Source organism: Chelmon rostratus, chromosome 19 (genome assembly GCF_017976325.1).
Source record: "Chelmon rostratus isolate fCheRos1 chromosome 19, fCheRos1.pri, whole genome shotgun sequence".
NCBI lineage: Eukaryota > Metazoa > Chordata > Actinopteri > Chaetodontiformes > Chaetodontidae > Chelmon > Chelmon rostratus.
The window spans coordinates 5,130,783-5,142,035 of NC_055676.1; the positions used below are offsets into that span (position 1 = coordinate 5,130,783).

Sequence of the window (11,253 nt, forward strand, 5' to 3'; positions counted from 1 at the left end):
TTACTTGGGATAAAAAATGCAGTTTCTTTTTTCGGTAGTTGTGTTTCTTGTTCAAAAGCATATCACAAATGTGATGCATAAAAAAGATTTAATATTGGTGTGCTGTAGGTAAAATGCTAATTTGTAAAATGTAAATTTTGAAAGTTTTCATTTCTATGAAATATCAATTCCCGTTTCCAAGTAATATAACATATATTCACCACTAAGCAGACTTTTACTATAAAGTAAAACAAGTGCTTTATATTGTACATTCAAAACATTACATTGGCCTCATTTGTTGAAATAACAGCACAATAAATCTTGCTTTCACCCAGCACATGAAAATTTAGTTAAACTAGTTATACTTATGCTTTCTGTTTACAGTGAATTCATGACAATGCTTTTAATAATATATGTACATACAAAGTAAGACTTTTAAAAAGATGAAGGAATACAGTATTTAAACTCGACAAAGCCAAAGCCAACTTCCTCAAAGGGAACTGTCTGATTGTTGCCTAAAATGCCATATTTCTGCGTGTCTTTTATCTAGCACTGGTGGGATGAACTTTGCATGTCACACCATTTTCTAGATATAAAGGATTTTTTTTATTGTCTCAAAACTCACAATTTAAACATTAATTTTTGCTTACATGTTTGTCTAGAAATCTAATCTAATTTTGTACTGTCAACTACTGATAATTGAAAACACACATGTTACTTCAGAGCTATGAAGGGAGATCGATAAGATGGCACAAAGGCTATTGTCTTTAAAATTAATTGAGTGACTTTCCTGATTTAATATTTTTTTAAGTTCAGTGGAGCTACCTTAAAAAAGCAAAGAGCACACAGAGCAATAATTATTCAGTATAACACTTTTCTGTGCCCTCTATAATTTTGTAAGAGTAATTAAAGTGACAGCAATTGCATCTTGGAGTCAAATCTCTCTTTTTTGATGTTTTTCCAAATTTAGTCAGTTCCTTTAAAAAGAAAAGAAAAATGATACTTTTCTATAAATTGGGAACCAGATACATTTAATTTAAATGCATTTTATCCTCCTCAAATTAATACTTTTTCTTTCTTTTTCCAAACAAATTCCTCACATCTTCAAAGCATTGTGGGGCACATTTATGTGATATAACTAGATTAGTGTACTTTATATGAAATAGCTAGATAATTAATAGATTATTATTTCACACAGTATTTTAATGCAGAGAGAAAGTGTGTGTGTGTTTTTAATTTTTTTTAAATAAAAAAATCAATACATATGGATCTTTCTGTCTTCCTTTCAGGTCATTCTACAAACAGTATTCATCCAAGTATGGATAAGACCCATCTTTCGAGCTCTAATGACATCATAATGACGAGCTCAACAGTCCCCTACCAGCAGGAACCCCTGACTCCACCAAGACCCACCCATCTCCACTCCTCATCCTCTTCACTATCCTCCCCTTCTCCATCCTCTTCCTCCTCACCCCTCAAGCCTAACCAGGTTGGCCAGGTCATCCTGTACGGCGTTCCCATTGTATCGCTGGTCATTGATAACACTGAGAGACTTTGTCTGGCACAGATTTCTAACACACTCCTCAAGAACTACAGTTACAATGAGATTCATAATCGTCGCGTGGCGCTGGGTATCACCTGTGTCCAGTGCACTCCGGTTCAATTGGAGATTCTTCGTCGGGCCGGCGCCATGCCCATCTCCTCACGCCGCTGTGGCATGATCACCAAGCGTGAAGCCGAGCGCCTCTGCAAGTCCTTCCTGGGAGAGAACTCACCGCCCAAACTGCCCGACAACTTTGCCTTTGATGTGACACATGAATGCGCCTGGGGTTGCCGTGGTAACTTCATCCCGGCACGCTACAACAGCTCCAGGGCAAAATGCATCAAGTGCTCCTTATGCAACATGTACTTCTCCCCAAATAAGTTCATTTTCCATTCCCACCGCACGCCAGATGCCAAATACACCCAGCCTGATGCTGCCAACTTTAACTCGTGGCGACGACACCTCAAGCTCAGTGATAAAATTCCAGCCGATGAGTTAGTTTACGCATGGGAAGACGTCAAAGCTATGTTCAATGGAGGAAGCCGGAAGAGAGCGCTGCCCTCCTCAGCCCACTGTTCCTCCATGGGCCCTATGAAGACTCTGCCAGGTTCGGTGGTGCCTCACATGATGGGACCTGACCTGAGTGCTCAGAAAAGAGCCCGCTATGAAGATGAGGATGATCTGGACGGAGGCAGTCTGTCTCCCCGTAAGACACCTCGTAGCTACCCTGTCATCCCTGTCCCAAGCAAAGGCTTCAGCATGCTGCAGAAGTTCCCTCCCACGTCTCTCTTCCCCTCGCCGTACCCCTTCCCAGCATTTGGCCTCTGCCAGCAGAAAAAAGACGACAGTGATGTTTCAGGTGGGCAGAAAGGAGCAGGGTTGTCGGGACTTTTATGGCCTGGGCGTAAAGACACTTTTTATCCTCCTTTCTGCATGTTTTGGCCACCAAGAGCAGCAGGAGGAATCCCTGTCCCCACCTACCTCCAGCCTCAGCACAGCACCCTCTCCTCCTTGGCAGATAACCCCTCTCTCAGGCAGGCCTTTTTGGATCTTTCGGACCCCAACGAGACTGGAACTGTAGCTGGCAATGGAAACAGTGTTAGTGCAACCATGGCCCCTGGCAGTGGGACTGCCACACCCAGATCCGGGCTGTTTGACCCAGAGTGCACAACAGTAACCCCTGACCTTCGCCCTGTGACGTCAGAGGGCTGGCTCAAACTCCTGGACACCCCATCCATCCAAACCAGAAAGCCAAGCTATGGCTCGGCCTTCCGCCCCGTCATTAAGGATGCCGAAAGCATCGCCAAGCTCCACAGCAATGGTGGAGGAGTCTCTGGGGCAACAGATGAGGATTTTGGTGTTGTGGTCACCAGGTCAGACCGCCACCAGCGGCTATCACCCAGCAGCAGCTGTAGCTTCGGAAGCGAAAGTGGAGGCGATGGAGAGGCAGAGGGAGTGGAGAGTGAGGAGGAGGGGGAGGTGGATGTGGAGTCGTCGAAGCAGGAGGATGAGGAGGAGGATGCAAGCTTTACAAACAGGCCGTCACAGACTCAAACCAACCTGTACCTCTCTGCGCTGAGCGATACTCCTGGAGAGGAGAGGGGGAAGGAGAGAGGGAGTGGCACAGTGTATCCCAGCACCTCCCCTTCCTCCTCCTCGAACCTCATCCAGCAGGAGTCCCCCAGCTTGCCTGCCTCCCCTCCTGCCAGCCTGCCTCTCTCCAGCTCCACCCCACCCCACCGAGAGGACCCAGCTTACAAAAACGTAAATATCCCCCCAGGCCACTTTAGCTAATTATTATTTAAATGGTGCTGCAGTCAGGCAGTGATGCGATCTGCATAAGCAGATTGATATGCTGGTTCCTCCCTGTAGAAATTGAAACAGTCACCCCACTCTGATCCTGGCTAATAGGCCCAGGTGTGGATTGTTTAATGGCCACGGTGTGTTTGTTCTCCTCTGTCACCCCAGCCTGTTAGGGCAAGTCTAATCTTTAACCTGACGACTCCCACATTAACCAGGCCTTGGAGAGAGAGGAGGGGGAGGGAGGCAGAGTTATTAGCAGCCTTTTTATTCCAGAACAAGTTAAATCATTGATTGAGTAACATACTACAAATACATCTCAGGGGAAAAAGTGATATATATATATATAACAAAGTAATGCTGCTGTTGGCTGCTAAAAAGCAGAGATTACATTTGCCAAATAATGAGTTCAATTTTGCACCCCCCAAACAAGAAATCCACATTAATAAAATAATTAATTAAAATAAAAAGGGAAACCAATGTTGATATTTAAAAAACACATTAAAGAATCAAAATCAGTACCTATAGTACTTATGTTCTATTGTAATTGAATATTGAATGCGTAACAGGCAGTTTCTAACTGGCTCTATGCTGTTTGCAGGTTCACAAAAATAGAGACGAAGGACTACCTGCTTACGCAACCAAAGACAGCTCCAGCATTTCTGGTGAGCACAGACATTTTAATCTTTTATTTTTCAAGCATCTTTTGTCCATATTTTCTGATGCACAGGTTAAAAAAAGTGTGTAATGCTAGATTGCACATTTATTTGATAAAATATCAAATAATTCTTACATCCTTATATTCTTATATCCATGATGATACTGTGGCTCGAATAAAAAGTATGATGAAATATCACTTTGTGAAATTCACCTTCTTTAAACTGGAAACTGGATATTGTTCTCTTAAAAATTCACATACATCATACACTGTTAAGAATTTGCAAAATCAAAATACAGTTTCTCTTTCATATATAATCGATAAAAATCACTTTGCTTGCTGTACTGTTTGCACGGCTTGCTTGACACAACATCTCTCACCCTGCAGTTGTTTTACTATGTCTTGGTTTCATCAAATGTTTGAACAGGTTTTTACACCATTTCATCAAATAGCATTACACAACCTATTTCAGCAAACTGTTACACACTATCTGTTTCATCAGACGTCTGACTCAGTTGTATTATAGCATCTTTGTTTCATTTAGTGTCTGAGTGAGTGGTTTTATAGTGTCTCTGTGTCCCTGCGAGGCTCATATTCCTGTGACGTTTCATTTGCTCCTCTCATCTCCAGCTCTGACCCTTTCGCCGAAGAAAATGTCTCACAAACGCACACATACACACAAAGGACACACACCATGCGCACACTTAGTTATCTCCATGTGTCCGGATAACCAGCTCAACCAATGGGCCTTACTGAAACTCCCTTCCTGTCTCTCTCTCTGTCTCATTTTCTCACAGATGAAAACAAAGAGCAGAATAGTTTCTTTGTACCAGAGAGCGAGACGTCAGCGCCCGACTACTGGAGGGAAAGCTCAGGTACAAACACTCGCTTGTGTTTTTGTGGTTGTAGAGCAGCTGCAGACGTAAACAACAACTTAATCAATGAAGATAAGACAGCAAAATTTTAAAATGGCATGTTAGGTGCTCCTGAAAGTACAATTATTAGGACGGCAAGGTTAATTCAATTTCTACATTTGGTTTTACTCTAGTGGAATTTGTACCTCACATCGCAGAGCTCATCTGAAGTCTGTATGAATCTATAGGGTGAATCATGATCAAACATTTACATCAGGAAGTAAAATGAAAACTCAATTAATACTCCCAAAGGCAGCTTTTGACTGTAAATGGAAGTTTGCAAATTAGAACTACAATCTCTAATAACTTGTCTACAAAGCAGGAATGTAATTTGTTTGCGGTCTGGAATCGAAAGAATAATCAATATTGAAAAGCAAGTCAAAAATTAACCCATTATTTTATACAATTTGTATTATATAATGGATTCAAAAGCTGCAGTTACTTCCCTGCTGTAATTCAGCGGTAGCAAAAATTTTCAGACATAAAACAAGCAATGCTGATTAAAAAAACTCTCATTTGGAAAATAATGTGACTTTATATACACAAGCTACAGTGGCATCTTTTCTTATTACACAAATGAGACTCAGAATACTTAAAGCTCCTCAGTCTTCAGCCTCATCCACATCCATCTCCTCCTCCTCTCAGACAGTGAGTTAAGGGATTCATATAAATACACAGAGATGAAACAGCGTTGGAAACTGGCTTCTGCCGCCGCTCTGCCGCGGCTGCTCTCTTTAGCGGCGTTGTCACCAGGGCTGTTACTCTTAGGGGGGCCGTTATAGTTCAACAAGAAAACATCAGCTCAGAGATAAGCAGCCGCGCTAGCAATCTCCATCCTAGACCCATATCGCCGCCGACATAATTGCCTTTTTTTTTTTCCTTCCTCAGCGCAAAAAACCCTTTCCTGTTTGAAAAAGATCACAGCTTATTGCCTTTTTATATCTGTCAGGAAGACATTAAAAGTGCTTTATGACATCTGTGCCAACATTTATATCTACCCCCCCCCACACACGCACACACACTCCCTCAACCCCTACACACACACACCGTAATGATCCCTGCGCATAATGTATAATGTATTTCGAAAAATTACACGAAACAAATTAAATGAGACCACCTTTCCCCTGATTGCCAAACGTCTCCCTGGGCGGTGGGAAGCTCTACGTGATTAGAAGGCCCGATTCCTCTGAGTCCCACCACCCCCCCTCCACTGTCTTTAAACTCTCCCTCTGTTTCTAGGGAGAAAAAATAATCTAATTTTCCATTTATGTAATGCAAACCGCCTTGGCTTTGACTATTCACGGTTAATTGACTGTCAAACGAGGTTGTTATCCTCGGGCACTGTCTGCAAATTTGCTTGTCAAATGAGACAGAGAGAGGAGAGGAAAGGAGAGAGAGAGAGGCGAGGAGGAGAGGAGAGCTCTCTCTGCTCTAAATGAGAGAGAGAGGGAAGCATAGGGAGGCTTAAGGAGCCAGGATGTGAAATGACTGGAGGAGAATATACACATCGAGTTTGCTGGATCGCTTCATTTAAGGCGTACAATGCCTCATTGTCACAAGTCAGACGTTAGCGCAAACACATTCATAAACGCAGAACAATATAGAAACTTTCACACTGGTAAATTTGAAAACAGCGTGTGATGAAGATGTTTGTTAAAAAAAAAAAAGGAAGATGGAAGATGGTGAAGTTTTAAAGCAACAAGTAGATTCCTGCAGCAGTAACAAAGCTGAAAAGGATACACAGACAAATCATACTCCATTGAAGTGGAACTATGATATCGCTGCTTTACATGGATTTGCGGTTGTTGTATCCTCATGCAGCCACTGGTATCAATCAAAACAATTAACCTGCCAAAAAATGAGAAGTTTGAGAGCACAGTAACCTGGAAGCCTTCTATTTTTCAGCAAAATTGGTGGAATCAAAACTTTTCGGCACAGCTAACCTTCACTTCAGTTGTAAGAGCTAAAAGATCGATTTACTGTCATTTCTTAATGCAAGTAGTGTTCTTTTGTTTTCTTAACAGAGAGCAATATGGTCTGACACCAAAAAGAGACTGAACATGTCAGAGTCAGTAAAATGTCTCCATCTGCAGTGCTGTCAAATTGTTACCACAAACTTATACTGACACCTTGAGGCCAAAGACTGAATCACATCGCTCCTCTGACAACTGACGGGGCAGTTAGTGGCAGGACGAGGTGATGGAGAAGGGCAAAAATAAAGAGAGGATACAGTCAGACAAGACGGAGGGGAAATCAGTCCATGTCAAGAATTTGATCATGTGACTGTCTGATCTAGATCTGTGGTAGAATAGAGTGGAATGACTCATCTCTGTGCCAAATGTAACTGATATACTGAAACTATTTCTGTAGCTAAATCTGGCATATCTCTCCATGTTTTCAGGTGATCAAAGCCAAGGTGCAGCCTCTCCTGGGCCGCTTAAGAAGGATGTTGAGAACATGGAGAAGGGTAAAAATTTTGCATTTGAGTCACACAGGTTGTGGGTAAACATTCCCACTCCTCTCAGCTGGATTGACCATAAATAATGTAAAGTCACCACCGAGAGTAAGATATATTTTACTGCATTTAGTTCTGACAATCTGTCTTCCTTCATCTGCAGAGGAGCTCCAGAAGGTCCTGCTGGAGCAGATCGACTTCAGGAGGAGGCTGGAGCAAGAGTTCCACGCTCTGAAGGGCACCTCACCATTTCCTGTCTTCCGTAAGTCATTTTTTCCCTTGCTTCGTTTTCCTTTTTCATACTCTGAAGGGCATCTTCCCCTTCTCTGTCTTTCTTAAGTTCTTACCTATTTTCTCCTATGTACCTGTCGAGCCTTCCCACCTCTCTCTTTCCCCTGTTTTTCTAAGTCTCCATCCTTCCTCAGCTGCCTTTTATAACTTTCTTCCTCACTTACTCAAATGATAATGCTGCTCAGGCTAATCATAGATTTTTACGCTAATTTCAGATAATTTCCAAGACCAGATGAAACGAGAGCTCGCCTACAGAGAAGAGATGGTCCAACAGTTACAGATGGTAAGACAACTAATGACACAATCAGTTCTGAACACTGATGGAAAATAAATATAAGTTCTTTGCCTTAAAATGACAAATAAAACATCCTTTTATAGATGCATGAATAGAAAAAGCCTGGCTGTTCCCTTTCAAAAGCAGTTCTAGTCACGATTTTGAGAGGGAATATAATTAAGACTAATTACCAAATACTTTTCAATAAAATATCCTTACACAATTTGAAAAGGTAAAGAAGAGGTCACTAAGAAATGTGACAAGAATAACTCAATTATCGCTACAGCTACGGCAGACTGAAGGTATGAATGAAATCCTAAGCCATGTCTTAAAACTAGAACAGAAATTAAATGACGAATAAATAAAGCCCTCAATAAGATTCAGCTGGACACTTCTGCTGTTGCTTATCTGTCCATCAAAAGACAGAGCCAATCATCTGGTTTGTCTTTCATGGGTGAGTAGCTCCTCTGCAGCCGCCTGCCGACTGTTTCCGTCCACATCAATCACCCGAGCAGCTGGTAGACAGCCTGACAGACGGTGTTTGTCTTTGCTTTCTGACACATGCAACAACTGTACACGCTTGCGTGCACATGATCGCAAACGCCGCACCAAAACACACGCAAGCGCGCGCTGCATCATGTAACCGCGAAGGCAGACGACCGAACGGGCATTCACGCTCGTTTACTGGCATGTGCGTGCACACAAGTGCACATGCACGCATGAAACGTTCAGAATTGACAAATGCGTCTAGAACCAGCAGATGGATCTGTCTGGGAGTAATGACACATTAATTTCACACAGACATTCAAATGAACTCCAGCAAAAGTTTAGATTTATGCTGCTGCAACATATTTTAGAATTGATTGAATATCACTCCTAAACTTTACACGTCTTGCTCAGACTTTTTGATTTGAAAGTATAACTTGATGCAATCTTAATTATTATTCACAATACCTCTTTTATTTTTACATGCTTTTGAGACACAATAATTAAATTAACCCTCACATGATACATTATTTTAAAGAGATATTTTGCATGGAATCTTGGTATCAAGTGTGACGTTAAACCTGGTCATCATCATGTTTTGCTGCGTCTTACAGGCTGATGACCAATTATTTGGGCGACACAAGTATCTTAAAATAGCAAAACGAACAATTTGGTGTGAAAAGTGTGACATTTGATCAGCTACAAGGGTTATCCCAAAATTTTCCAGGCCACATCAAGACCATATACTGTGCTGCTCCGTGCTGTACAGCACATATAAAGAAAAACCTGCAGTATGTACTGGTTACACATGTGTCCAAATCTCGTCTATTCAGAATTAATCTCACTTGTGTCTTTAACTTTTGTTTCTTTCAGATTCCCTACGCAAACATCATCAGAAAAGAAAAGATCAGCTCCCATCTGAACAAGTAGATAAAAGGTGACTATTTTTAATTAATCTAATAATACAGCTCAATAATGGAAAAATATCAACATTGGTAGTTTTCACATAAGGATATAAAAAGTGATTATTTATAGCACAGAGCAGCTAGAATAATTCAAGTTTAATTAACTTAAAAACAATTTGCATTTGTTCATTTACAGCCAGACCAATCTGCAAATGAAACTGGTTTGCTTTGAGTTAACAGGTGATTTAGTGGCAAGTTGAAATTAAATTACTTTTGCTGTTTGAGCTGCTTGTTCATTAGGGATCCTCACAATTTTGATAGCTACAGTGTAAAGCGTGGTAAATTTTACTTCACAGTAGCTTTCACTACCTAACCTTTAACTCTTTCTGGACCCACTGTAACAGACTTTAAACATCAAGACCAACATCATTCTTTGGAAAACACTGAACCAGAGCGTGACACTAATGTTGGGTTGTTTTTTATTTGTTGTGTTCACAGGCTGAGTCAACAAATTCCCACGCAAGAGGAAGAAGCTGCCTGGATTTCTGTGAATGTCCTAAGAATAATAAAAAATCAGTCACACAACAGCTGCCAGAGAAAAATTGTAGACAACAACAGAAAGGACCATGACACTATATAATATATACATACATTTCTTACATTTCTCTGGGACAGCGATGTTTCTGCCTCTGCAGTACGACCTCTGTTAATAGCCCTGCACTTAAACTCTGCCTGTCAAGAACACATTTGGACCAGATCGTACTGCCATGAGGTAGCACACTGGTAAAGTTTTATCCCTGTGTCCTTTTCCCTGGGCCCAGTTTATTCCCCAACTGGCTGAACTGAGAGGGGCCCAAACTGGCGACATCAGGGAAACAGAATGGTTCCTCCTCTTTCCTCATTGCTGCGCTGGCAGTCAGGCTCAAAGCTTTACCCAACCAGGACCAAAGCAACCACACCCTTTCTTGTCTTTTGTGAATTTTAGGGCTGCTGAAGACCACCAGGAAGGCAGTCATATTGTTCTGAACTTTTCCAAGCTCTTAAAAGATGAAGACCAAGAGGACAGAGTAATAAATACAGTAAGACTGTCCACACACTCTGACTGCTGCTGGCCCAACTGTACATACACCAGACTGTGGATGAGGACGGGCTTCACACTAAGATTGTTGCTATTGTTATTATTGTTGTTGCCATGGCATCACCATATGGGAGAATCTAAAGAGAAACCAACACACCAGCCTTTATTTATTGGCAACATTTGATCCCAAAGGGATTCTGCTCATCATGTCCACTTATGTTTATTGACCAAACGCAAATTATCGACATGGTCAGCGTTAGTCATCCTGAAGACATTTGGTGACTTGATGCACCCAAGTTTGGTCTGTTACCTTGAATATGCCAGATGAAGAACAAAATAGAGGAGAAAATGAATGAAGTAGAATGAAGTATTGGTGTTTTGGGTTTTAAACCTAATGATGCAAATAGATGAGTATCAATACAGGGTTGTATTAGGAAAAAGGATTCATGCTTTATGCAAACTGTACACTGGCACAGGAGTTTGTGCTCACGGTTTTAGTATTTGAGAATGATTTCAGAATGTACAAAAAATAAATAAAATACAGTATTATGTTCAGTGCAGATGTTGCTGCATCTTCACATCTTCTACTGTTAATTTCTGAGCACATCGAACAGCTGGAGGCACCCTGAAGGCACTTTTTACCCTCCACCCAGATTTTCTAGCCATCAACCCACAAGCTTCACTTCCACCCAGAAGTGAAGGTAGCATTACCGCTATTTGCTAAATGTGTTTGGGACGTCCTCAGATGGTGATTACACATTTAAAGGACAGTTCCATTGTTTGCTCTCCAAATGAGTGTCCAGGCCACAAGGAACAAAAGACTGAAGTTTGTCAGTATTGTATATCTAGCTGTAAATGATTTCACCTGAC

At 41.5% G+C, this 11,253-nt stretch overlaps 1 protein-coding gene across 1 annotated transcript; it reads left to right on the forward strand.

The window, feature by feature from the left end:
- Positions 1 to 1,297: 1,297 nt before the first annotated feature.
- Positions 1,298 to 9,843, forward strand: skor2 (SKI family transcriptional corepressor 2). The gene is made up of 8 exons (XM_041960772.1): positions 1,298 to 3,286; positions 3,924 to 3,987; positions 4,778 to 4,855; positions 7,296 to 7,361; positions 7,513 to 7,611; positions 7,856 to 7,923; positions 9,274 to 9,337; positions 9,804 to 9,843. The coding sequence occupies exons 1-7, from the start codon at positions 1,298 to 1,300 to the stop codon at positions 9,328 to 9,330; spliced, it is 2,421 nt and encodes an 806-aa protein (XP_041816706.1). The 3' UTR covers positions 9,331 to 9,337; positions 9,804 to 9,843.
- Positions 9,844 to 11,253: the final 1,410 nt, after the last annotated feature.

Excerpts from the sequence above, each read along its gene's own strand:
- skor2 (XM_041960772.1), top strand. The coding sequence starts at position 1,298 with ATGGATAAGACCCATCTTTCGAGCTCTAATGACATCATAATGACGAGC. Across the intron at positions 4,856-7,295 it reads CTACTGGAGGGAAAGCTCAG|GTGATCAAAGCCAAGGTGCA; the intron begins GTACAAACACTC and ends CCATGTTTTCAG. Across the intron at positions 7,924-9,273 it reads TGGTCCAACAGTTACAGATG|ATTCCCTACGCAAACATCAT; the intron begins GTAAGACAACTA and ends TGTTTCTTTCAG.